At 33.1% G+C, this 24,996-nt stretch overlaps 2 protein-coding genes across 5 annotated transcripts in view; one reads left to right on the top strand and one right to left on the bottom strand.

The window, feature by feature from the left end:
* Positions 1-744: 744 nt before the first annotated feature.
* Positions 745-9,493, top strand: LOC127871993 (glycoprotein-N-acetylgalactosamine 3-beta-galactosyltransferase 1-like). Its single transcript, XM_052415348.1, has 6 exons — positions 745-1,052; positions 1,652-1,828; positions 4,275-4,513; positions 4,738-4,905; positions 6,985-7,128; positions 8,014-9,493. Exons 1-6 carry the CDS (start codon positions 914-916, stop codon positions 8,143-8,145), a joined length of 999 nt encoding a protein of 332 aa, XP_052271308.1. The 5' UTR covers positions 745-913; the 3' UTR covers positions 8,146-9,493.
* A 7,288-nt stretch (positions 9,494-16,781) lies between these two features.
* The window catches only part of LOC127871976 (uncharacterized), a 28,184-nt gene continuing 19,969 nt past the window's right edge, over positions 16,782-24,996 (bottom strand). The window contains exons 2-12 of one of the 4 annotated variants that reach the window (XM_052415298.1): positions 23,005-23,818; positions 22,335-22,503; positions 20,849-20,986; positions 20,567-20,677; positions 19,579-19,782; positions 19,026-19,106; positions 18,791-18,894; positions 18,443-18,569; positions 17,998-18,230; positions 17,504-17,661; positions 16,782-17,322 (exon numbers count right to left, since the gene is read on the bottom strand). In XM_052415298.1, coding sequence (XP_052271258.1) covers positions 17,154-17,322; positions 17,504-17,661; positions 17,998-18,230; positions 18,443-18,569; positions 18,791-18,894; positions 19,026-19,106; positions 19,579-19,782; positions 20,567-20,677; positions 20,849-20,986; positions 22,335-22,503; positions 23,005-23,781 — 2,271 coding nt within the window. In that variant the 5' untranslated portion in view covers positions 23,782-23,818 and the 3' untranslated portion in view covers positions 16,782-17,153. The remainder of the gene's footprint in view (positions 17,323-17,503; positions 17,662-17,997; positions 18,231-18,442; positions 18,570-18,790; positions 18,895-19,025; positions 19,107-19,578; positions 19,783-20,566; positions 20,678-20,848; positions 20,987-22,334; positions 22,504-23,004; positions 23,819-24,996) is intronic. The other 3 variants (XM_052415299.1, XM_052415300.1, XM_052415301.1) reach the window with 3 other exon arrangements.

Genomic DNA, 24,996 nt, shown 5'->3' with positions numbered 1-24,996 from the left:
GAAAAAATATGTATTACTGCATTTCAAAATCTTATTACTTCAAATAAAATAATAAAATGTATCCATATTCCATACATTTTAACATTCTGTTTGTCCCCTTCAAGACGCTCCACACTCCACATACATTGAAGCAGACAACTGCACTAGTTTAAACACAGCACTTCTATTGCCTATTGTAATGGAGTACTCTCCCTTTGTTGTGATAAGCGGGAATTATGTTAACCATGCAAATTGTTAGCAGCTTTTGAATGGCAAAACTCTATAAAAAAATCTACAAATCCTGACTTTGAAATAAAGGTAGAAATATACTTTCTAAGCCATTCAATAAAAATAAAGGTTTAATTATTGTTGTGTTCTTGTTTCCTCTAAAAAGTCACATATCCAATTCATGAAATGTTTGTCACGAAGTGCAGTATATTAAACCATACATTCACAGCGAGTTTTCGTCTGAAAACTTTTGATCGGTCGGCACGAATTGATTATAGATTAAATTGTACATTTTGATTGATATTCAAAATAATCGCCAAATAAAATAAACGTCGACCGCGTGCAAAGTGAATATTTGCATTTCGTGTGAGGGAAAATAAATAAACGACAAAAACAATATTTTTGTTATATTTTATCTCTTTGTATTAGAGCCACAGCATATTGTTGTATTATTGTAACCTGTGAAAACACAATCAAACATGCACCTTTAAACCCGACAAAATAACATTGATTAAATCAGTGGCTCAAATTTCATAAACCGCAATGCATTGTAAAGGCAAATCGTAAAGACAGGCACACAATGCCGGATTGGTAATTTAGAGTTACGATCAACAGTTGAATAAGACAACTCGTTTAAGCTAAATAGGTTTGTTGAGTGAGGACATTTTATCCGAGTACCTCGTGAGGGTTTAATAAAGGATATACTATGAATTTTTGTAATTACACATTCGTTTGCATGACAAAGTGTATTAAATTAAGCCGGCTTAAAGTGTTTGGTATATTTGTATTATTGCTGTTAATAATGGGAAGTTCGTGGACCGCTTTGTACAGTCTCAAACACAGAGGTGAGTCCAATATTTAACAACTGCTACTATTACTATCATCATCATCATCATCATCATCATCATCGTCATCGTCATCGTCATCGTCATCATCATCATCATCATCATCATCATCATCATCATCATCATCATCATCACATCATCATCATCATCATCATCATCATCATCATCATCATCATCATCATCATCATCATCATCATCATCATCATCACCACCACCATCGTCGTCGTCGTCGTCATCATCATCATCATCATCATCATCATCATCATCATCATCATCATCATCATCATCATCATCATCATCATCATCATCATCATCACCATCACCATCATCATCATCATCATCATCATCATCATCATCACCATCGATATAATTCTACTACTACTAATACTAACAATAATGTATAATAAAAATGTCTCAGATGCATTAATCTGTATGCATGAATCTTTGTATTGTTGAATACAATTCTCAAAATAATACTGTTAATTAAATGCGCACACCTTGTTATAATATTATTCAATATTTTTATAGATACAAAACTTGAAGGCTAAATTGAAACGTAATGCTTGAATAGACATGTACAGATGTTTTTATTCTTACAGAATTGAAGACACTACTACCACCAGACATGTGTTCGGTTACACGACAATCAAGTCAGGATAGAAAACCACGCATGCGCATTATGTGTATCATTTTGACTTCCGGGAAAGCACTAGAGAAGATGAATGCAGTTAACAAAACTTGGAGCAAACGATGCGACAAAAAACTATTTATGTATTGTAAGTTACACGATCTTTTCAACTGTATTTACTTTGTGACTATACAGATGTCCGAATTGGTAAGAATAGAACACACTTGATGTAAACACAATATAAATACTAGCGAGTTGCGATTATTTTGTCAACACGCCACTACACTGAAATAATTTATGAAGCAATTATCAACTTAATAAACACAATATCGGCTTGTAAGAACACAAACACTATTTAAATTCCTGTTAACATCTGGTTCCAAATTATACTGTATTGTTGATATTTATTGATGACAATTCATGCTCGCCTTGCAAGGAATGCATTCCGTATATTAATGTTAGTGTAGCTTCTGAGAGTAAGATGACTCATTTGTTTGTTGACAGTTGATGCATGCTTGCAATTGCGTTTAGGCTCTTTTTATTACATATCGTGACAATATTACATGGTCAATTGGTGTTGGTCTTCATACTGGACGACAAACTACACGTATCAGATTGATGGTTTGAACCTTGCTTTATGTAATCATTGTAATGGCTAAAAAGCATTTGAGAAGACCTATCTTGGCAACTGACAATAGAGAATCCAGCAAATGAGAGAACAATTCAACTTGTTGTTTAAGTCCTAATAGGGCAGCCGCTCTTTTCGGGTTGACGGATTCCGTCATGTCCTGGAAGTTATATTACTTGATTAAATATGTAATTGACTAGAGCGCCTTGTGTTGACAACTTAAGAAAGAACTAAGAACTACTCTTCGAGTGTGTGTATATGTGTTATTATGCGACACTGATATACAAGCGAACCATTAAGTAATAAGTGTTTCGTTGAAAGAATTCTACATTATCGTTATATTTGAATTTCGATTCTATGAGATTTATATTCATTTATATGTGTTTGTTGTGTGATTGATGCAGAGCTTAGTGTGGGTTTAGAATAGCTTTAAACCTGTTTAAAACATACATGCTTTGCAGTGACCGTTTAAAGGCGGTCACCCAAGCTTTAAGGTTTTTAGTGGAGTATTATGTTTTATGAATTGCGTTGTATGGTATAGGTTATATGGATAACGTAGGTGACATATGAGCGGATGGTAGAACACATTCCTTTGATAACGTGTAGAGAGTTTCAAGATTCTTTACAGTATATTAAATCCGCTTGCTAGAGTGGTACCACCTTGAATATCATTTGTCTAATATTTTAACAATGTGCAGCTTGTAATTTTCTAAAACATGTGTATGATGGCATCGATGTTGCCATAAGTTATAGGGGTGGTAGTTAACATGATGATTTGTTAGTGTGAAATAAATTAAAGAACAATTTGATAGACCGATTCCAGCAATTTTATGAGAAATTAGAGTATTAAGATATTTCCTTGGTATTTTGTATAAGGCTGTTTTCACACATGACATTGTGTGACATTATAGTTAATGTCGATACCGTACATTGTTTTGTTCGGCTTACATCGCATGTGTTATTATTTGTTATGGCTGAGGTTACATTTGGTATCATTTGTACGGCTGAAAGCACCTTTGACCAAAGTTATAACAGGTCAGACGTCACATTTTGTATAATTGTTTGTAAAGCTGATACCACATTGAAGCCTTGTATCATCTGTTGTCAGTCTGGCATCTGTTTTAGCTCATCTGTTCAAACTTACATCGCCTTAATGTCATTTATAAGATTATATCACATGTGACCTTTTTCCATAATTGTATACATTGTATTGTTTTCATCCGTTATTGTGCTATTATAACTGATGGCATCATTCTATGACGACATTATCGTTAACATTAATTGTAAGCTTTTTTTAAAAGTTCTTATCACTTGATTATGAGTTAATCGTTTACTTAAAGCAAACACAAATGTTCGATCTACATACCTTCATACACGCATACCTTCCGTTCTAAAATGTAAGGCCATTTAACTTGAAACAAACACGTTGTTTTTTATTTTATATGAAACAGTTACATGTGTAGTTTAAGAACGCAGACGAGTGTGTTTATTTGATATGAATCAGCTGCACATATTGTGTAGGGTTACATCATCTTGTGATGGCTTAAAATGTTTGAATCTGCGTCTTGCAACTTTCAAAGTTTACAGGTTACATATCCACAACTGCTATTGTATGAATTATCTAAATAGATGTAATACAAACTCATGATTTTTAAGTCACAAAGTCTAAACACAAAACAACGGTCTACCACTCTTAATTGACGAATAAATCAAACACTATTTATAATGGAAACACTGAAAGAATTTCCCATTGCAAACATTTATATGTCTGTGCGTATAGAGTTTGTACGTAAGAACGTGCGTGAGTGTGCCTGTACACATCGCTGACTCTTAGCATCGTCTATAGAAAAATAAAGAGACTAAAGTCATTTCACTCTGATGGGCGAATCCAACTAATATTATTTATAATGGAAATTCCAAAAGATTATGTCTAAGCATTACAAGAGTGAGCAATACTACATTTCAGCTAGCGCAGTGAAGTCCCCTGTGTCACCATACACCATTCATCTGCCTGTCTTGGAGAGTCGCGGTCACCTCACTGGAAAAGTGAGGAAAACATTGGAGCACATATATCATCAATGTCGCGACTCTTTTGATTGGATACTCAAGAGTGATGACGACACATACGTCATAATAGAGAACCTCCGTCATCTGTTATCGGACAAGGATCCCCAAAAAGCCGCATATCTAGGATACCGCTTAAATGTAAATATTCTGATTGGTTAACACGAAACTAGTGATCAAGTTGAAAATTTACGCTAGAATAGTTCATGAATATAATTAAACCCATGCTCTTTTAAAATATAATTGTTATCCTCATTATAATGATTAACGCTGCATGCCACCATAAATATGTCCCTTATCCGCTAACAACACATGTTCTTTAGAGATCCAATGTATGGAACATGTATTTTATATTCTCTTAACAGGCGTTTGGAGACAATTTTCTACATCTACCAAATGGATATATGAGCGGTGGTGCAGGTTACGTCCTTAGTTCTCGTGCACTTCATGACGTAGTACACAAAGGCTTCAAAACGGGCGCGTGTAAGGAAGTTGGCGGCGAGGAGGATGCAGAAATGGGAAAATGTTTGGATGTAATTTCTATAATTTACTTTACGTAAGAATAATAACTTTTGCTGTATTAGTTGAGATTTTAACTAATTTGTCAGTTTTCATGCTGTATTAGTTTAGATTTTATCTCATTTGTCAGTTTTCCTTGACAAGATAATTCTTTAACAAATAATTAAGGGACTGACCGGAATATCAGTTTATGGGTACCTGGTTATTAGGTGGAGTGCATTGCTAAAGAAATAGATATACAATATTGGTATAATAATAGCACTTAACTGTGCCACTAACAGTAATATTAATCATGTACAGAAAATGTTTGCAGAGGACATAATAAAAAGTGTCTTGAAATACATATCCCAGCTATGAGATTAACATTAAACTTATTTATTAATCCGTTAATCGTCAAATGATTGAGCCAACAAGACACGTGAATTAACAAATGACAAATGCCAGCATCAATTAGCATATATCACATACTCGACCTTCGATAGTACAACATGAAGAAAATGAAGATTCAAAATATCAACGATTGAATGGACTTGTCCATTTAAAATGATCCGAAAGGGGAAACTCCTTAAACAATCTTAATTTGAAAACAACAACCACAACAATGCCATAAAATAAAGGATCTAACTCTAGATATTAGTTGGACTGTAAGTTTTGCATAAATATTTTTAAAAAGTTTTTATATTTAGGGCTGGTTACTATTTTTTTTATCGAAAGTTGGTTGTATAGGGGTTTTAGTTATACTGTTAAAAGTTAACATATCATTACAATTTTTTATATATTTACGTAATATGTTAATTAATTATTGGCACGTAAGGAAATTTATGTTCGGACGTGCAAGGATGGCTTGGAAAAAAACTTTCTGTCATAATATCATTCACAAAATTTTATTGAGACTTTTTAAATAAATATGACTGTGGTTAATTTTAAAATCTTGATTATACCATAGTGGCGAATCCAGAATATCTTCACTATCAATTATTGGAAGCTGTTCAATATACAATAAATAATTTTTCAAGAAAACAAAGGCATTTTGTCTTTAATGTTAAGCATATTTTATCGGCATAGTTTTTACCAGTGTTACAAAATTTTGCCTCCAAGTTTGGATTAAATAAGTTAATTAAAATTTTCATCGCATTACAATAATATTTACTTTTCTGTATATTTCAAGGAACACACATTTATCATATTTTTATCCAATTCGTGATATTCCTCTACTATTCCAGTAACATTACTTTGATTTGGTCTTGCACTAAGGAAGTCAAACAGTTAACAATGAATTTATTTCCTGGTTTATTATATTCGTGTTGGTAGTGATAAAAAAGGGGTAAATAATGGTAGAAATAGTCATTTTTACAATAAGTTTTTCCCATTTTTTCTACAATTCCAATGACCTATGAGTTGTTTTATACATACGATTTTATTTAATTTATATGTATAAGTAAAGTGTATTTAAGTAAAATATCTATACTTTAACTTGCAATACGAATATAGTTTTTGTTTGTCATAGTCCCTCTAAGTCTATTTTTAGATGGTATGCAAATGGATTATTTCAAATTGCTGTAACAAAATATGTGTTTTTGCATCGTTTATAAAGCGTAATGATTGCTTTTCACGAAAAAAAATGTTATAAATTTTAAACTTACCTACATGTCCTTTAGGTGGAATATAAGAGGCTCCGAAGCATACGCGCAGTGTCAAATAAATCATAAAGAAATTATATAATAACATGACCTACGCTCCAGGAGTGAAATAACGTAAGGCTCAATTTTGTTTATTACACGGGTGTTATTACACTAGTTATAAAACTGTGAAATGTCATCATTTTTTGACGAAATGACGTCATTATCCCAGCGAATTTCTTCAGTTAAACTCTTTTACAATGTGAGTAAACGGTGAAAAGAGCATAAAATAAAAAGAAAAAATGTTGGTAATGTTATAAATTGAATCTTAGACTCGTGTTCATTATGTATTACATTTATTATATTCGGTAAGCCTCGTTTTTATTTTTATTTAGATGGCTTGTTTAATAAATTCAATACAAAAAGACCACTCATTCAAGATCCTATATATCCTAATATTAATCCTGATCAAAGGCTTCCGGTGTCCCTATGCTGTCGACACTGGCTGAGGATGGAAAGGAAACATTTCATCCTCAAGATCTGCACACGCATTTGACACTTAACAACGATACCGTGTTGCGGGAACCACCAAGGCAGGAGCGCAATAATGGACCTTGGGTAACATGTTTATACTACGCTATGTGTTCAAATATAGGCGCATAAATTATCCCATTGAGGTCTTCCCGTGGGATTTTTAAATTTCCCCAATGAGAATTTTCGTCTTCTAATGTTTGTTTTTTGTTGTTTTTTTCACATAGGATTTATTCCAATAATCTGCATCGGATTTTTTAAAAGTGTTGTATATGTTTTCAAGGCTTAGTTATCAATGTTTATGATTGTAAAAGTATTTGTGCTGATTGTCGTTCAAACTCTTTGGTAGAAAAACTTATTTTATATGGGATAATATCCGATGGGAACAATAACAAATCCGATTGGAAAAAGGAAAATTTCATTTGGCAGGTTATTTTGACAATAAAATCGACAAATGAAAATAAAATTTAAAAACCCCATCATTTAATTATCACAAAGGAGCATTTTGTCGCAATTTTGATCTAAAATATGAATGTACACTTTTTTCATACCAGGGAAGGAATTGTTTCTATTCTTATTGTGATGTTATAACCCATCCGCAGCCTCTTGAAATCCGCGTTTCTTTAATATTATAATTTAGAAAATATATTTAATACAAATATACATATGTAATGAACATTTATATTTATATTACTAACGATAATATTTACAATCGCTTTAATGATTTGCTGCTAATATATGACCCAAATAAAAGTCGACCGTTAACACTTTCTATATTTAAACGAATATTCATCCAATGGTGAAGATTTGAAATAATTAAAACATGTTATGATCGATGTATAAACAAAAACAAGCATTTGTGTACGAGTCGATATCTTTTATCGCGACCGATCTTTGTATGTGACTATCGACAAAAGTAGTCATGTTAAAGGGTAACAATTTTAATATAACATAATGTTTTTGTTGTTGTAGGGAGAATCGTGTTGCAGTCGCTACCCCGTGTCATTTCACTGGGTGAAGCCAAACGAGATGTATATGTTTGAATATCTCATATACAACATCAGCGTACACCGCGTCAACACAGAAAGACCAAATGCTGGATAAATACAATAAGCCACGTCCTGGAGAAACTGGGCTTAATGCATGCGCGTTTAGTGTCGTCCACGCAGGCTAATCAGAGACACTCTCCGCCGAAACTGGATTTTCAGTTAAAAGAGACAATCTTTATATAAACAATTCCATAAATCGGTAACTTTCGTCTCTGATTAGTATGAAAGGCAATGTCCACCAGTCCACACATGTTGCAAAATGACAATTACATATTGCTTATTGACAATCGTAGTTTAATTTATGACAACTCCATGTTGATATATTACAATTGGGAATATCCGCGATTATATGCATGTTGCCAATGACAATTACGTATTGCTTAATGATAATTGTAGTTTACTTTTTGACAACTCCATGTTGATATATTACAATTGGGAATATCCGCGTTTATATGCATGTTGCCAAATGACAATTACATATAGCTTAATGGGAATTGTAGTTTACTTTAATACAACTCCATGTTGATATCTTTCAATTGAGAACATCCGCGATTATATGAATATTTCCATTGACAATAACATATTGCTTAATGGGAATTTTTGTAGTTTACTTTATGACAAATCCATGTTGATATATTAAAATTGGGAACATCCGCGATTTTATGCATGTTGCTAAATAACAATTACATATTTCTTAATGAGAATTGTAGTTTACTTTTTGACAACTCCATGTTGATATCTTACAATTGGGAATATCCTCGATTATATGCATGTTGCCAATGACAATTACGTATTGCTTAATGATAATTGTAGTTTACTTTATGACAACTCCGTGTTGATATATTACAATTGGGAATATCCGCGATTATATGCATGCTGATAAATGACAATGGCATTTGCTTTGTTTTATTTTTTACAATGTAACTGCGTCCTCTTTGCGTCTTTATGCTTTGTTTTTATTTCTATTAGTTGGGGTTAGTTTGCTCGCATACTCCGTTTTAATGTTTACTCGATATATGTTAATCGTGTATTCTTTCGAGTAAACGACAAATGAATCATTTCTGTTAAAATGTTCATGTGGCTATCTTCTTGATGCCGAACTATTAGCATTTCACTTCTTAGTAATTGTAGAAAAGGCATATTGATTGTAAGTTCTACTAATCGAAGTGAATAAACACAACGCAGCAGCTCACATGAAGTAAGCCGAATTCCTAATGGATTAAGACAAATTCATTGGTAATACTGATTTCATATAAGACGGAGAACCAGAGATTTCGTAAAAAGTTAACAAATGACAAATTCACACAAAACATTGTGTTAGTTAATGTCTACAGTGTATTTTCTTTACAAACAATCTGTCCTGGTTTCATTAGCATTTTTAATAATAAATGACAACTTACTCATGTATTGGTTTCTCATCACCGATGGGACCATTTACATCAAGGAACTCGAAAAACGAAACTTCAATGACATCTGGATGGAGACAGTTAGCTTTGAAGCCAGTGTGCTCAATTATGCACTTTATCCCTGCCTCGTCCATCCTTTCCATCAGCTCTGGGTATTTTGTGCAGCATTTGCAATCAGTCTGTACACGATATGGTGTGCAACATGAACATGTACACCTGAAAATTCCTTCTTATCAGAACAGGTTAAAGTATCCGGGCCCGTATTCACCAACCGATTCTTAGACTTAAGATTAAAGAAAATACTTAGAACCAAGAAAAATGTGTTCAGTGTTTGAATATATACAGGCCTCCACTGGTGATTATGTCATTAACAAAATGTTCTATATGAAGAATAATATAGATAGAGGTGTTTACTGCAGAGTCTGACTCAATATTAAAGAAATTCTTGAATATTCTTATTTAAAGAATTTTCTTTATTCTTAGACTTAAGTCAAAGAATTGTTTGGTGAATACGGGCCCCGTTCTAATTTATAATTATTAACCATACTTCCTAGTCGTATTCAACAAGCTTTCACTGTAGAAGAGCAATCAAAGAATTATTTTTTTGTTGTTGTTTTTTCCCGACACGAGCATGTAACACAATTAAATATTTTCCAATCCGTATTCCCAACACGATGGTCGTCTCAAGCATCGGCAAAATTTTCCTCGTTGTCCGAGTCAAAATCAGAAAAATATGACAGACAGTCACTAAATTCTGGCTCATACATATACGGTTTAACGGAAAACTCATCATAATCACTATCATCTTCCATTTTTCATCAATTTTTGGCCTGGCGCAAAGCCCCTAGGCCATAGTACTGATACCGATTTTTGCGACAAGCTGACTTGGCTGGCTGCCAAAACAATCACGAATGAATGAATTTGTAAAAGTCCGATTTACCACTTGGCGGTCATTCATGCGCAATCAAAGAAGACGGACCTATACAAACAAATAGGTCCCTGCAAAGAAGTTCTCAATAACCCGCATTGTAAATACAGAATATCACTATATAACATGACAGTGTTATAAAACGTGTAAAACAACATTATGTTTCCATATTCATGCGAGAATAAGTTTCTCACTTGGCGGTCTAGGCCGAAAATATACGAGTGTCTACGGAGACAGTAAGAAGATTTCTTTACTGATACATTTTTTTAAGGTATTAGCACTCTAATTAACTTTGTGCAATATCGCATTCTTTCGTACATATCCGTCACTCCGAACGCTGGACTGTGCGGAAAACTAAGAATATTCTATAAATAAGCTATGAAATACTAAATGTAGGACCCGCTAAATATAATGACAACAAATATGGCCGACATTGTACCTGACAGATTGGGTCGTTTAAAGAAAAGGCAATTTGCTATATTGAAAGACAACAATTAATAAAAGTGTTATTATTGTTCATATTAATGTGACTGGATTTAATGATAAACGTCAACTAATGCATGGCAGTGTTGATATTTATGAAGAAAACGATTCCTGGAAATACGAATGTCAAACGATTGAAAATTTTGACCACTGTGAAGAATAACGTTTAGAACCCGTGTCATTTACAAAATTTAATATTGTTCTTGAGCAGTAAAAGGGGATAAAGTGGATTTATGATTGTGTGATGACTGTAGCCATGTGAACGAGTTATCTTTCGGCAAAACCCATCACGTAAAGAAGAGTCTTTAACTTTTCAAGAAAGGAATGCCTTGTTTTGCTATCAACACAAAGCTCGGAACAGGAAGGTACATGAATTACAGTATGCAATATTTTTTCAAGTATAACAGTTTCATTATTCATAATTGGAGTAAAGTAGATTTTGTAGGAAAAGTGCACCCTGTCAGTGATTTTTACCACATAGTCAGGCTCAAATTTGCTTTCATTTTGAAAAACACAGTGTCATACAAAGTTAAAAAAAAAATTATTGAATCAAAATTGTTAAGCATTGGCTACGCCATAGTTTTTATTGTTTACATATTCATGCGAGAATAAGTTCCTCAATGTACGGTCTTAAACTACCGTTTTCGCGGAGTTTGTTAAAACAAGATCAACCTGTTTGCCATTAATTATAGTTTTACTTTGAACTTAAATACATGTAAAAAAAATTTATTGAATCAAAATTGTTAAGCATTGGCTACGACATAGTTTTTATTGTTTACATATTCATGCGAGAATAAGTTGCTCACTTGACGGTCTCTAACTACCGTTTCGCGGACTTTGTCAAAACAATAACAACTTGTTTGCCATTAACTTTGAACTATAATCTAAACCAATAAAAATAAGTCAGTGGAACTTTAATATTTCCGTATTTTCTCTTGATTTTTACATGGTTTAAATTAACCTCAGCTTTAATAACAATGAATAAGTAGGGCACAGTCGATAGTGACAATTTGCGGATAAACTTCCTGGTTTTTTCAAAGGTAAATTAAAATAAGTTTTTCATTTGTTTTCTCATTAAAAAATCAAAGTTGGTCTTAAAGGATGGAATTTCATGTTTAATGAATCTATTACACCAATCATGATGTTTGTATGAGCCGTTTTGGTGGTCATAACGACGATTTTAGACGCTGTTTATGTGTCTGTTTGCCTAGTTCTTCTTGAATGCTCTGAGCTTTTATGAGTACATACGTACAGCTCAGAGTTCTTCTCTGTAACCCATTTTTTAATATAAAAAAATTATGTCTCACGTATGTCTATAAAATCGAGTTCAATCAGCCTAATACATTGTAACAACCACAATACCTGTTGCAATCGACATCAATTTGCGTGTATTTTGTTGAGAAATGCTCAAAACATAAACTTGATAACAAATTGTATATGGCGGTAGTTGTGAATTGTCGATTTGAGCAAAGCAAACGAAAAGGTTACACTGCACAATTTGTTTTCACTGTAGTATCTGACGATGTCTTGTGGTAGCAGTTGAAATTGTATTGCGCATAACATTGTAGTTTGAATTAGGACACATTCTTATTACTGTATTCTCGCTGCGATCGGATAAGTGGCAGAGTCCGTGCTTTTAGATACGGCATTGTATAAACAGTTATTGCGCTGTATACTAATTGAACTGACAATCCGGAAAAAATCTGGATGAAGTGTCGGGTGTTCTTACATGCTTAGCAAGACTACCGCCCTGTTATGTACTCTGCGGTGCATTGACAAAGGGATTAACACGTGCGAATGTCTTTGATAAGGCACTAGACCATTTCAGAGCTGATGAGGGTACTGATTATCGAGGGGTAGATAAAGCTATTACTGAAAGGGGTTGCCTAGAGATAAGGCTGTAGTATGGAATACGTAATAAATGTTTAATTTGTTCATGTTATACAATTTAGTACTTAATTAATTAATGGAATGAAATAAATATTAGCATAAACGTATATAGATGTATGTCTACTTATGTACATATTGTAAAGCTTGATACTGTGTGTGATTATGAAATAAATATTAAAATAAAAGTGTATAGATGTATGTCTCTTAGTGTACATACTGTAAAGCTTTGATAATGTGTGTAAATATTGAAATACATATTAAAATAAAAGCATATAGAACCCGTCCCTTGCAGTTGTCTATCCGTATGGTCGTTCGTTAGTGGGAGACAGTTGACTGAGAGAGACGTTTAAGAGTGTTGAGTGCTTAAGGCTGTCTGTATTAAAGACTTTGTTGACTAAAGAGATGGGTGAAAGTGTGGTATGCGTTAGGGAAGGTTGCGTTTTAAAGAATTGTTCTGTATGTGAGTGTGATCTTTGTCAGTGTTGTTCGAGGTATTGTGCAAAATGCGGATGTGTTGGTGTAATAGGTGTTTGGGAGAGATGTTTCATTTGATTGTTGTCACTGATTAAAATGTAATGATAAACAGACAAGAATAACAAGCGAATAATATATATTTATATCGGCATTTCCCCAGGAATTTCGTCAGGCACTGCGGCAGGCGGTTGGTGTCGAATTCTTTATATACTTTCTAAATGTTATAAATCAAAATCCACTCTACTTTGGAGCTACCAAATCACACCATTTGTTTTAATATTTATGTATTGGTCCTCAGTTCATTTCATTCAAGTCATATATTATAATATTAAATAACAACCAAAATAAACAGAAAGCAAAAAAATATTGAAAAACAGTATGTGACCCATGGAAAATCTAGCTTCCAACTACTGGTCGTTTATTTGATTGTATTCTGTCATGCAAAAAGACTAAAGAAAAATGTGTTGCAGGTATATAGCGAATTTCGTAAATATGAAAGAAACTATATATCTATTGGATCTGAATATATTAAATATTGGTACTGTTAAGCTATAGTCGCCGTTAAGAAAATAACGTGAACACATTTTAAAGTCTCTATAACGCTCAAAATCAACGAAAATTTCGTTATTTCGTAAAATAAAGTTAACACCTTAACAATCAGTGTTCCTTAGAGCAATATCCAAAATTTCAACGCTAGATGTGATATGATTACATAGATTTTTGTAGATACAAAATGCTCGTGTTAATTTATTTGTGGCCACAATTAATTCCCGCGAATAAATCTATTCACACGACACACGAACACCATTTAAGTGTCCATGTGTCGTATGAATAGATATGCAAAACAATAATGAAAACGAGCATTTTGTATCTACAAACATCTATTTTACCAGTCCACATCTGGCGTTGAAATTTCGGCAATTGCCATAAAGAACACTGATTTTTAATTGGTTAAGTTTATTTTACGAACAATTGTATGGAATGCTTTATGATTTTGAGTAGTAATGTTACTGTAAATGGTCGAGAGCAATCAAATAAGACGTTTGATTCCAATTAATTGTATTTATAACTTAAATTACGCACAACCGCAACACACATCAGTTACGGTTTGTTTTTGAAGCAAGTTCTTTTCACTTTTTATTTTCTGCAATAGTCGTAAACAAACCACTAGGAGCGTTCCTTTGATCTCCCCCAAAAGACACCAAGTACTGGTTCTAAGTCCCAGGAAACGGACTCGAGAGCGTTTATTTAAGCCTACGGCTTTCGATGCAATCGAGCTACAATAAATACCTTGCATGTTGCGTGAATGATCGAATTTACGACATTCTGTTAAAAATATATTCTGTATATTTCTGTAAAAATATTGTCATTTTAATCTAAAAACTTCAGTCTTACTGTGGGAAAAAGTACACCGGATATAACGCAATTTTAATGAACACACATAGTAATTGCACTGTACGTGGCATTTCGTTTGGTTACGAACTTATAATGCATAGTTTTGATCTGTCATTATTTGCTTTACCTCCCAGTTACTTACCTTTCGTACAATATCAGAATTTGTACAATGCATGATGGCTACTAATGTCAAATGTATGTACAATATCTAGGTCAAAACGTTCGTAAAATATCAAGATATGCAGAATATAGTTTTGTAACCATATCAATATTTGTTTAAAAAAAAACACGGTTCAACTGTGAGTAGCTCGCACATCTCGTTTCAATATCGTTTTTCATTTATTTATCTAATTGCAGTGATATCTGTCAGAAGTTGGAAGGTTAAAACCAACTGCACTTACATGTGTTAAACTAGCGTATGCAAGTCAATGACAATTACAATGGCGGCAAACTCCGACCGCAGCTCTGTGAGTCCTTTATTCATAAGGGCTCTTTTTTTTATCTCAGCGACGATGTTGGCATGTCTGATAAGCCCCAGTCGAAAAGGACAAAGTGTCAGTGTTAAATTACAGAATTGAAAAACACCCCCTGGCATAACTAATATCACAAAAGATTATTTTGTCGTAATACATGCTGCCCCTGGCGAAGATGTATGGCAAAGATGTATGGTGTTGTTTCCTTAGTAGTGACATTCTAGACATTTCCTTTGAGGGTGAGTTGGAAAGGTCCATTTATGATAAATGTTAAAATACCCCCAGAGGCTCTGTTTACTATTATCATATAGTATCATTTTTAAGGTCGCCGTGGTGTAGTGGATATGGTGTCCGCCTAGCGACCGGGAGATCACGGGTTTAGTCCCCATGATGGTGCGTTCATTAAATCTCTCCTAGAGACACCAAGTACTGGTTCTAGGCCCAGGAAACATTCTCGATAGCGTTTCAAATAAGCCTTATGCTTACTTTGCAATCGAGCTTAAATAAATAAGTTTAAACTAATATAATATAATTATACTTGATAATGCCCTGCGTTCGATCCCATTTACTGAAATTGCTTAATTGCATAAAAGTATCTTTACAAACTGAAAGCACTATGTTAAATAAATGTTATTGCTATTGAAAATCCATTTTGACATTTTTTTGGAGTTTAACAAATCGACTGCTCTCAGATATTTTGATTGGATGAAAACATGAAATCAAATAAATATTTTAGTATATATAGATAACGAAATGCACAACCAGTCTTTAATTTGTCTATATCGTATTTTGTCTTTTGCGTTTTAATCTTTCAATCGATATCTTGAAACTGAAATGTTAAGTTATTGTCTATTACTTGTGTCAATAAACGATAGCGTTTCAAACCCTGATCGTAAGGCATTATTAGCGGCACTCGATGGATAAACTGCCCAAACAAAACTTCAAACGTGAAGAATGTAGTTTTGCATGAAGTTTCATAAAAAAAAAACATTTTAACGTTTGTTTGTTTTTATTTTCTTAATTTCAAATGGATAAATGATGACTATTAATTTGTGAGTATTCAATGGGAAAATTTGATGACAAGAGAGCTTCGACGAAAGACATCCATTGTTCGTTGGTTAGCATTTGTTATAAACATTCATTAGCTGATTGTTTAGCCCAGTGTTTCATGTAATTAAAAAAACTAATGTGTTGTCTGTTTTTTCTTAACCTTTTTACGTTAATTTAATTTAGGATGTTTAGTGCTAAAAATAGTATTTTCATAGAACGTAACATGTAAACACATTGGAAAGAAATGGACAATGAATATAACCAGCCCACCATTCTTTAAGTGTATACACACATAGTAGAACGAATTGTAAATGGCATAGTCAGTTGTATAAGTTTTTTGATGTTACACACCAATTAAGCAGATAAAGCATTATGTTTGAAATGCGAGTCAGAGGAGCTTTTTTACAATTAAAAACTCTCTTCGAAAACAAACTATAAACCATTCAAAGGTGAAGGAAATGGTTAATTCGTCTGCGTAGTTATGTTTAAATACATGTGCATAAATTACTGAATTATTCTGCAAAACATGTATGATATTTAAAGTAAATAAATGTGTACTTTTCAGTTATTTGCTACAGGAGCAAAAATTAAATAACAATAACAAATAATTTATTACCAGTAAATGACTCCTAAATGAAGTTAACACATGGAGTAATCGTGTACTAAGTTCATTTTACTCTTCATTTTATTTTCTATTACTTAAAAAAAGTTATATTCAACGTGCACGTATTAGCTTAAGTTCCACGCAGAACTGTGGTTGACACTCACAGACGTTGAAGCATATCAATATTGTCTAGTAACATCTACCATTAAAAGTGTTCAAATAAAATAAAAACGCAAACACTACAAAAAAGGAAAAGAAGGATCAATTGCTTTAAAATCTGCATCTATTGAACATTTTAATTCTACAATTTGTTCAAATTTGGTAAGTAGATTTGCCTTTTTTACAACTTTCTGCTTAACTTTATATGTGTCCGTTTTGGGTTATCGTCTGCAAAGCCCATACAAGTTTCGACAGCGATGACAGGTTTTTCAACATATCATGGGTGCATCTGTAAAAGAAGTCCGGCGACTCCATTCTCATTTGTAAGAGCAGTGCTATGTCATCTGTGTTGATATTGGATGGAAGTACACTGAAATCGACATAAGTACTATTTTTATAGTCAACAAAACAATCAAAAACAACTAATACATTTAACCATTTCACATAAATATTGTCACTGTTTCATGTGATGTGTAATTTTAAAAGAAGAAAATAAAAAGACTTATAGAAGCTATCTTATTTAAAAACATATTTAAACAGGCATTAAATACCTTTTCAAACCATTCTTATCGATCCATGTTTTAAATTCAGAATCTGTCCATTTCCTCACAGCATCAATGGTTTTCATGGAAACTATTATTCTGCTAGAAGCACTCGGCGCGGAGGCGGAATCTACGTGGTCAAATGCTACAGTGGGTTGTGTATAAACCTGGATAAGATACAGTTTCGCTTATTAAATATATTTTGATATGATATATCAATTCGAAACATTTTAGATTATAACATATATTTAACAGTAGGGATTTGAACAAAAAATCATCCATTAACATACTGATTATGGAACGACGCCGGCGGTTTATTAACTGTAAATGACATCGTTTTTTGTCCTAATGACGATATCAAATCAATGAGGTCCCTCTCCGCATGATTTCTTACAAAAGGAAAGAGAATCGAATTACATAAATTCTTTTAAGAAAGTTATTATTTAAAATAATAGAAACAGTATGTCCAGGATAAAGATTGTAAAACAAATTATTAAAATAACCTTTTGTGAAAATTTCGGTTGTATGCTTAGTTCTAACTGTGGACCTTTTTTATTCCAGTTCCTAGCCAATGCTCGTAACAATTCTTTTAACTTGTCCTCAAATTTATATTTTCCACTGAACTCATAAAACATCTTTGTGCCGCATATGATGCCCAGCCAACCGTCCGGGTCGTAACCTCTTTCCATCTTCAAAGGGAGAATCTCCTTGTTCTTTTTAAAGGCATACTCGGCCTCTAAAAAACAATCGTGCGATATTTTCAAGAATGAATCCTTTTTTTCAACTAAACATGTCAATTGCCCTTCGTAAAATAGTATAACATTGCACATGCTTGGTAAAATATTATTTTAATGCTGCTGTGCTGTTGTTGCTGCTGATGATGCGTATTATATTGTGTCGTTATTGTTTCCATTTAGATGAGCCAGTTTTTTATAATTAAACGCAAACCTGCTCTACAATTGGGACTTGTCTTGTATTTCTGTGACATGCACAGCAGCACTAATTCTGCATTCTCCACTGCGCTTGCCATGGCTTCAAGAGTGGACCCACGCATCTCGTCAATGTCCATCCAAACCTTTTAAATTAAACAAGCAATCAAGTTAGTGACGAGCACGATACATTTACCCGTTAAGCCTTTAAGACTTGAAGGTGAAAAAGTGTTAGCAAACAAGTATACGTTAAGAAAAATATTATATTGCGTTAAATTGCTACCATTTTTATATAAATTTATTCAACATTGAAAACTGTTATAATTGATAAAGTTAATAAAAAATTAGTTAAAGATAAAGTTAATACTTTATAATTATTTTCTTGAAGTTTGTCTCTGATGACTTTCAGTAATTGTTGATTATCCCACTGGTACGAGATCATTATGTGCCCTCGGTGATCGTCTGTTTCTGCTGCAAGAAAACTACAAACATTTGACGTTTACACTTGAATTAATTTGTTTTTTAATCTTAATAAAAGTTACTCTAATATTAATTTGCAGTTTTTGGAACTCAATGTTAAAACAACAGTATATTGAATCAACCTTCGGTATCTGTTTCTTTTTTTTCTTCTGCTTTTGTAGAAATGCCCGCGTCCAGTTTTTCCGCTACAACAACATTTTCCGCTACAACAACAGTAAAGTGGATTTGTTTAAATAAAACCGTTCGCGGCTAAAAAAGCTAAAGGCTTACTCGAGTATTCGTCTGCAATATTACATGGAGCATACCCATGTTATTATCATTGGAATGGCAAAATATCATTTAGATGACACTTTTCTTCATTGAAAGTATTTCAGCACAGTTTTTGAAAGCTTTAACACACTGTTGGTGTTTAGAAAATTGTAAGAAGTTATCTCGAGCTTAAAATCCCCTTGTTAATAAATATGCATTTATGTCAGGTATATTAACCGATATTCAGAGATGAACAATGACAAAAATGATATATTTATAAGGATATATGCATTAATCGTAGATATTTACAACACGCATCACGCATTTATATACGTAAATATATATATACTTAAAATCTTTATGAACGCTTTAAATAAAAAAGAAGTTAGTATAATGAGCGTTTAGTTCTTAAAATGCAATCGATACCAAATATCCTGTATTTCTGCAATTTAGACGATGCCAAGGCATCTCGCAGCGTCCATAAAGCACCATTACAGGTCTGGCGTATACGGGCACTGGGAGATTTTTTCAGGTCAAATAACAATTCCACCACTCCAAGATTTTCATCCTTAGCGACCATCTCTTGGTTGTTCTTGTCAAAACAGAGTACCCATACAGCTTGTACACTCTCTGCAAATTGAACAAATGACAGACAGACACACAAACTAAGTATTTGTTTCTACTTTAAACATGACTGTATGATTCATGGAATGGAGAGTGGGGCTAGGCATGTACTTATGAATACTCAAATAGTCCAAAGTAAGTTCACGTTTAAAAAAAATACGATACTGTGGATTAGAAGGAAAGTATAAATTTGGTAAGCCTTTTGGTAGGCAAATATAAATAAACAGATAAATGTGCTTATACAAGAAATAACGCATTGCAATTACATTAACTAGTATTTCAAATTAGGTGCACGTTATGTTCAAAACACGGTTTGGTGATATTATTAAATTTTCAAATTGGCATAGCATTTATTTCCACGTTTGAATGCATGTGTTGTAGCAAGAAGTTTGTTAAAAAAGAAGAAACTTAAAATATCTACAATTGAACTACATGCATGATGATTTAAAAAAAATCGAGGATGTAGATGAACGATATTGGTTTTACGACTACACTTTGTGCAATCAAGTTAACTAAAAATGATGATTGAATCAAAGTTTGAAGGAAAAACTGACATGACAATCAACATTAACCTTCTACTTTAAGACGCCAGATGGCAATTCAATTGTCCCCTCCATTATTTCTTTTTAAGTGCATTGTTATGCCAGTCTTCATGTAATTAAAACGAATTTAATAGGAACTAAACACGGTAACTCTGTTATGCATATTCGACAAGCTTAATTAAAATGACATTTATTTCAAGCTTAAAATAAATAACGCGGCACAGGGCAATAAAGAAAAGACATATTACCATACTGTTCATCCTCATTTCCTTTTTTTCCCAATATCACCAACAATTTCAGAGCACCAAGTTTAACGAGCAATGTCTTGTTTGCGTCATTCTGTGCAAGCAGTCTTACAGCTGTCAAAACAACATGTTGTGTCTGTTTTAAATACTTTTCGATACAATCATAATTTTACAGTCGTTAAAAACAAAACACTATATTTACATCTAGGCAAGAACAATGAATCATACTTATGCTCTATTTTCAAATTTAAAAAGGAACAAAACCAAGGAGTTAAGTGTACACACTGTAGGCACACTCTTTGCACGACCACCCTTTGAAGCGTCGAATGTTTGTATCCAAACCTTTCTCCAACACGTCTAAAAGGTTTTGGACCCTTTCAGGGGCTGCATTGATGATTTTACATTCAGCCTCATTGACAATCGCTGAAAAAGTGGCTAAATATGAACATCGCCATTAGCCTTGCAAGAACGTATTAAAATTGTACTTGATAAATGATAGTGGTTTATGCATATTCCACATAATATTAGATTATTTAACAACGGTGTGTACAATAAGTTTGTATATATAGACGAGTGCATATATAGCATACCATATCGGAGGAGTCCATCGCCGAGCCCAATGTAGATACGATAGCTACGTAAGAGTTCACTTATTTCAAATATTTTCTTAAGTATATTTAAATTGATAAATCTTCAGCAAAATATGAGTTCTTAAAAATCCATCTCCGTTATTAACGTATTATAATTTCATTTAACGGATAAAGCAATTTTGACGTAGGGAGAGTGATATAATTTCTTTTAAAATCCAAACAGGCCATTTATAGCTGCACTTTCTAAATTTTAATGGGACAAGTATTATAAAAATGGTTATTTGTTTTTAAATATAATATTAAGTACAATATCTAGGAATTAAAAACACATGTCCGTGCTATAAAATGAATGCGTAATTGGAAAATTATAAAGGAATACGAGCAATCATTTTGACCAGACATTCGATGTCGTAATCGCGATGAAATTTTCTTATCAGAAACTTAAGCATGCGATACAAATATGGTGGTTTCAATATAAAATGCATATAAAGATCCACAAACACTCAAAATCAACGAATACTTGGTCAAATAAAGTTAACCCATAACAAATCATTGTTACTTATAGCAAGAGCCATTATTTCTTAGTTATATGTGATTTGGTTATATTGACTTAACGAGATACATAAAGCTCGCTTTTATTTTTGTGTGGAACAATATATTCTATTTGAGTTTCCAGCGACAATATCCAGAAATTTACGAGCGGACGCAAGATTGGCTTCGAGCAGCGTTGAAAGCATGACGTAGTTCTCATTAATAACCATTATGATATTAATTAGCGGAGCTCAAGCGAGGACGCCCTGCTCTTAACGATTCAGCAAGAAGAAAAGAGAGCGTGCAAAAATGAATTTATGTGTGGGTCAAAACATAACTGGATGGAACCGCGTCAAGATAAGAATACGGTGTTCCCATGATTTAAAAGTTGCCCGTTATATATTATGAAGTTAACAGGTAACCATTTATATTATAATAACTTTTCCTAACTTGTTCTCGTTAACGGCTTTTATCGTAATAAACATCTACTTCATTCACATGAACTTAACTGTCAAATACGAGACAAATACAGAACGTGTTGGATTTATATACGGGACTATATTTGACGGTCACGTGACAGAAATGAACAATGCCCATTGAATGTTTTTGTTAGAATAATACAGTTTATGAGTAATTAATAAATTACCAACCGGCTAGAGTTGCTAAGGTAGATCGGCTAATGCCTTCATTCCAGGAGTCAAGGTACGGCTTTAAAACGTCAGTAAAATTGAGGCTCCGAAGACGAGTGACATTATTTGTCCTCATAGACACATTATGTGCAACACCCATAAGACCCTTCAGTATTTCAAAGTCAGCTATCTGCAAAGAAGACATGTGAACAAAAATGTATGTTTTAATAGGGTCATTTTATAAATTGATAATCTTATGTTTTAACTATTTTTTATTTAGATTTAATCATAAGTGTGTGGACACATAATTCGTTGTTTCTTTTAATGGTATAAACCAGTCAATGCTTATCTTTTTGTTAATATTGATCATTTGGTTTTAAGTATTCAAGCTAGATTTTGTGAACTCTTTTTTCAATCTTGTCTAAAGCTTTATCAAACATCGAGTATGCTTAGAGACATAGCATCATATTGTTTCATATTCAGACAATCGTCGAGCAATTCAGAATGAAGTTGCAATATGGCTGTTAATATGCCTATCAATAGGTACATACAATTGTAAATGTTAAATAGTTTAAAGGAATAAAAGCATACAACTAATTCACCAAAAAAATCAACGAGATATTCTGAAAAATAAAACACTTCTCATACGCAATATTCAACGGTAAGGTAAATACAATGCCAAATATAATACCGACAACGGCGATCTATCGTTTTTGAGATGTTTGTCAGCTCTTTCTTCTAACATCGTTTTTATAGTTTCCATATATGTTTCGTAATTGACAAGTGACTCAACAAACTCATCTGACAAGTCCGAATAATTGTGCATAATCCTCACGATAAGCAACATCATGGCATAACCAGACTTGTCTATGATTCCGTCGGCACTCACCCACCCACGAATGTGAATCTTCAAAAAACAGTCACATATTACGTCTATGAGTTTTGTCTCTATCAATATCTTCGCTATTTCATTTCGGGATCGAATTATGTGATCTATCGACGCTTCTTCAGGCATAAAGTACGCGTCGTAAAATAATCCAATCGTGTTCTTTAAGTCGTCAACATAAAGTCCATCGTCGTTCAACTTCTGCTTTATAGCCGTTGCGTCTGAAGCACGTGTCCTTAACATCATGTATTTTTTGGTTGTTAACTCGTTCAATTCAGTTTCGATCATGTGACGGTTTATTGTCTCTCCAGTATCACCCTCATCCACCTTTAAAGCATTATCTCCATGTGAAGTAATGGGACGGTCTATACTATTTTTGGTATCATCAGCCGTTGGGGCTTTTTTTCCATGTGAACTTGAAATTTCAGATTTCGATATGATAGTGTCTGAACTTTTAAGTTCGCATGTAGATGACACGGTGTCGGCAATTTTAGTAGAAGACTTGCCCTGTCCTATTGGGGCGCTTGATGCTGGTTGCAGATGGATTGCTCGGTTAGACGCAGTTGACGTTCCTGATCCCATTGTGCGTATCTACTTGTGACAAATTTCCATGTAATACCTATAAAGCCATATACAGCTTGTTACAGAAGATTAACATTATACATATGATAAGAGTATGGTGTCTTATCATAGACACGATAGAATAGAACAAAAATGGTACGGCCAATAATCATGACATAAACGAAACAATATAAAAGCCAATATACAACATATGTTTATTCTACTGAACAATTTTTTTTTTACTTTAAGTAAAATGTTGCCCTCCACTAAACAGTTATATATATATACATAGTTTAAAAAAATATATCAGTAATTGTTCAAGATGATTATTTTTAAAATTTGCGTTTATTTATTTAACATTAAATTCAAAACAGTAAATTTAACGAATTCCTGATTCATCTTTCTTTCCGCACGACGAAAATCGTATTTGAACTGTTTTTATTGATTCACTGCTTGATAACATTCTTACCAAAGCAAGGATTTTAAATCTGCAGCTTATTAAGGATAACAATTATCAGTGGGAATTGATTGAAAAAAATAACAAAGTTATAGATAAGTTTCGATGTCTGGATTAAAGTATACCTTGCTTCAATCTTCAAGTTTATTAACTTGAAGGTCGTGTTATAGATAGTGAAAAGTATTTAATTCATTTAAAGTAGCGAATCTCTGCGAAAGAAAACAACTGACCATATTTATGCATTATGCATTTTTTATTAGCAAATCCGTTTAACATGAACCGTGCATATTGCATGTACCTTAAATAATCGATTGTATGCCATGCTGTATAAATATATTCGTATGACTATATTAAAAGGCATCAGTCTCTCTGTATGGAAACGTATTCGGTTTTGCAGTAATTGAAACGGATTTTTTAACTGTACGTGGCATTATGGTCATTCGATTTCTATCGATGTCTCATATTATTATGTATGTGTATGTCATTGTTTATGTTTCCTAATTACTCACCTTTTGCAAAGTATCAGGTTGTGTACAATATGTGTCGTAACCTGGTCAAATGTGTGGTTTACAACATTGTCGAACATGTTATCATCTCGAGCATTTCGTTTTCGATATCGATTATCTATAAGGCATACCTAACTGTACTTGAAAACAAATCTATTTAATATATGTGTTTTTTTCTTTTGTAAGTCTCAAACCTATATCATCTATACAACGATAGCATTACAAGCATGCAAGTTGAGTGTTTTTAAAGTAATTATAAAATGTTTGTCAATT

This window comes from Dreissena polymorpha, chromosome 3 (genome assembly GCF_020536995.1).
Source record: "Dreissena polymorpha isolate Duluth1 chromosome 3, UMN_Dpol_1.0, whole genome shotgun sequence".
Lineage (NCBI taxonomy): Eukaryota > Metazoa > Mollusca > Bivalvia > Myida > Dreissenidae > Dreissena > Dreissena polymorpha.
Note: the sequence above shows the minus strand (reverse complement) of the source record. Positions and strands in the feature narration are given on the sequence as shown.

Bases quoted from the DNA above. Each gene is read 5' to 3' on its own strand.
- LOC127871993 (XM_052415348.1), top strand. From the start codon at position 914: ATGAATTTTTGTAATTACACATTCGTTTGCATGACAAAGTGTATTAAA. The intron at 1,053-1,651 runs GTGAGTCCAATA...TTATTCTTACAG, and splicing joins GTACAGTCTCAAACACAGAG to AATTGAAGACACTACTACCA. The intron at 1,829-4,274 runs GTAAGTTACACG...ACTACATTTCAG, and splicing joins CAAAAAACTATTTATGTATT to CTAGCGCAGTGAAGTCCCCT.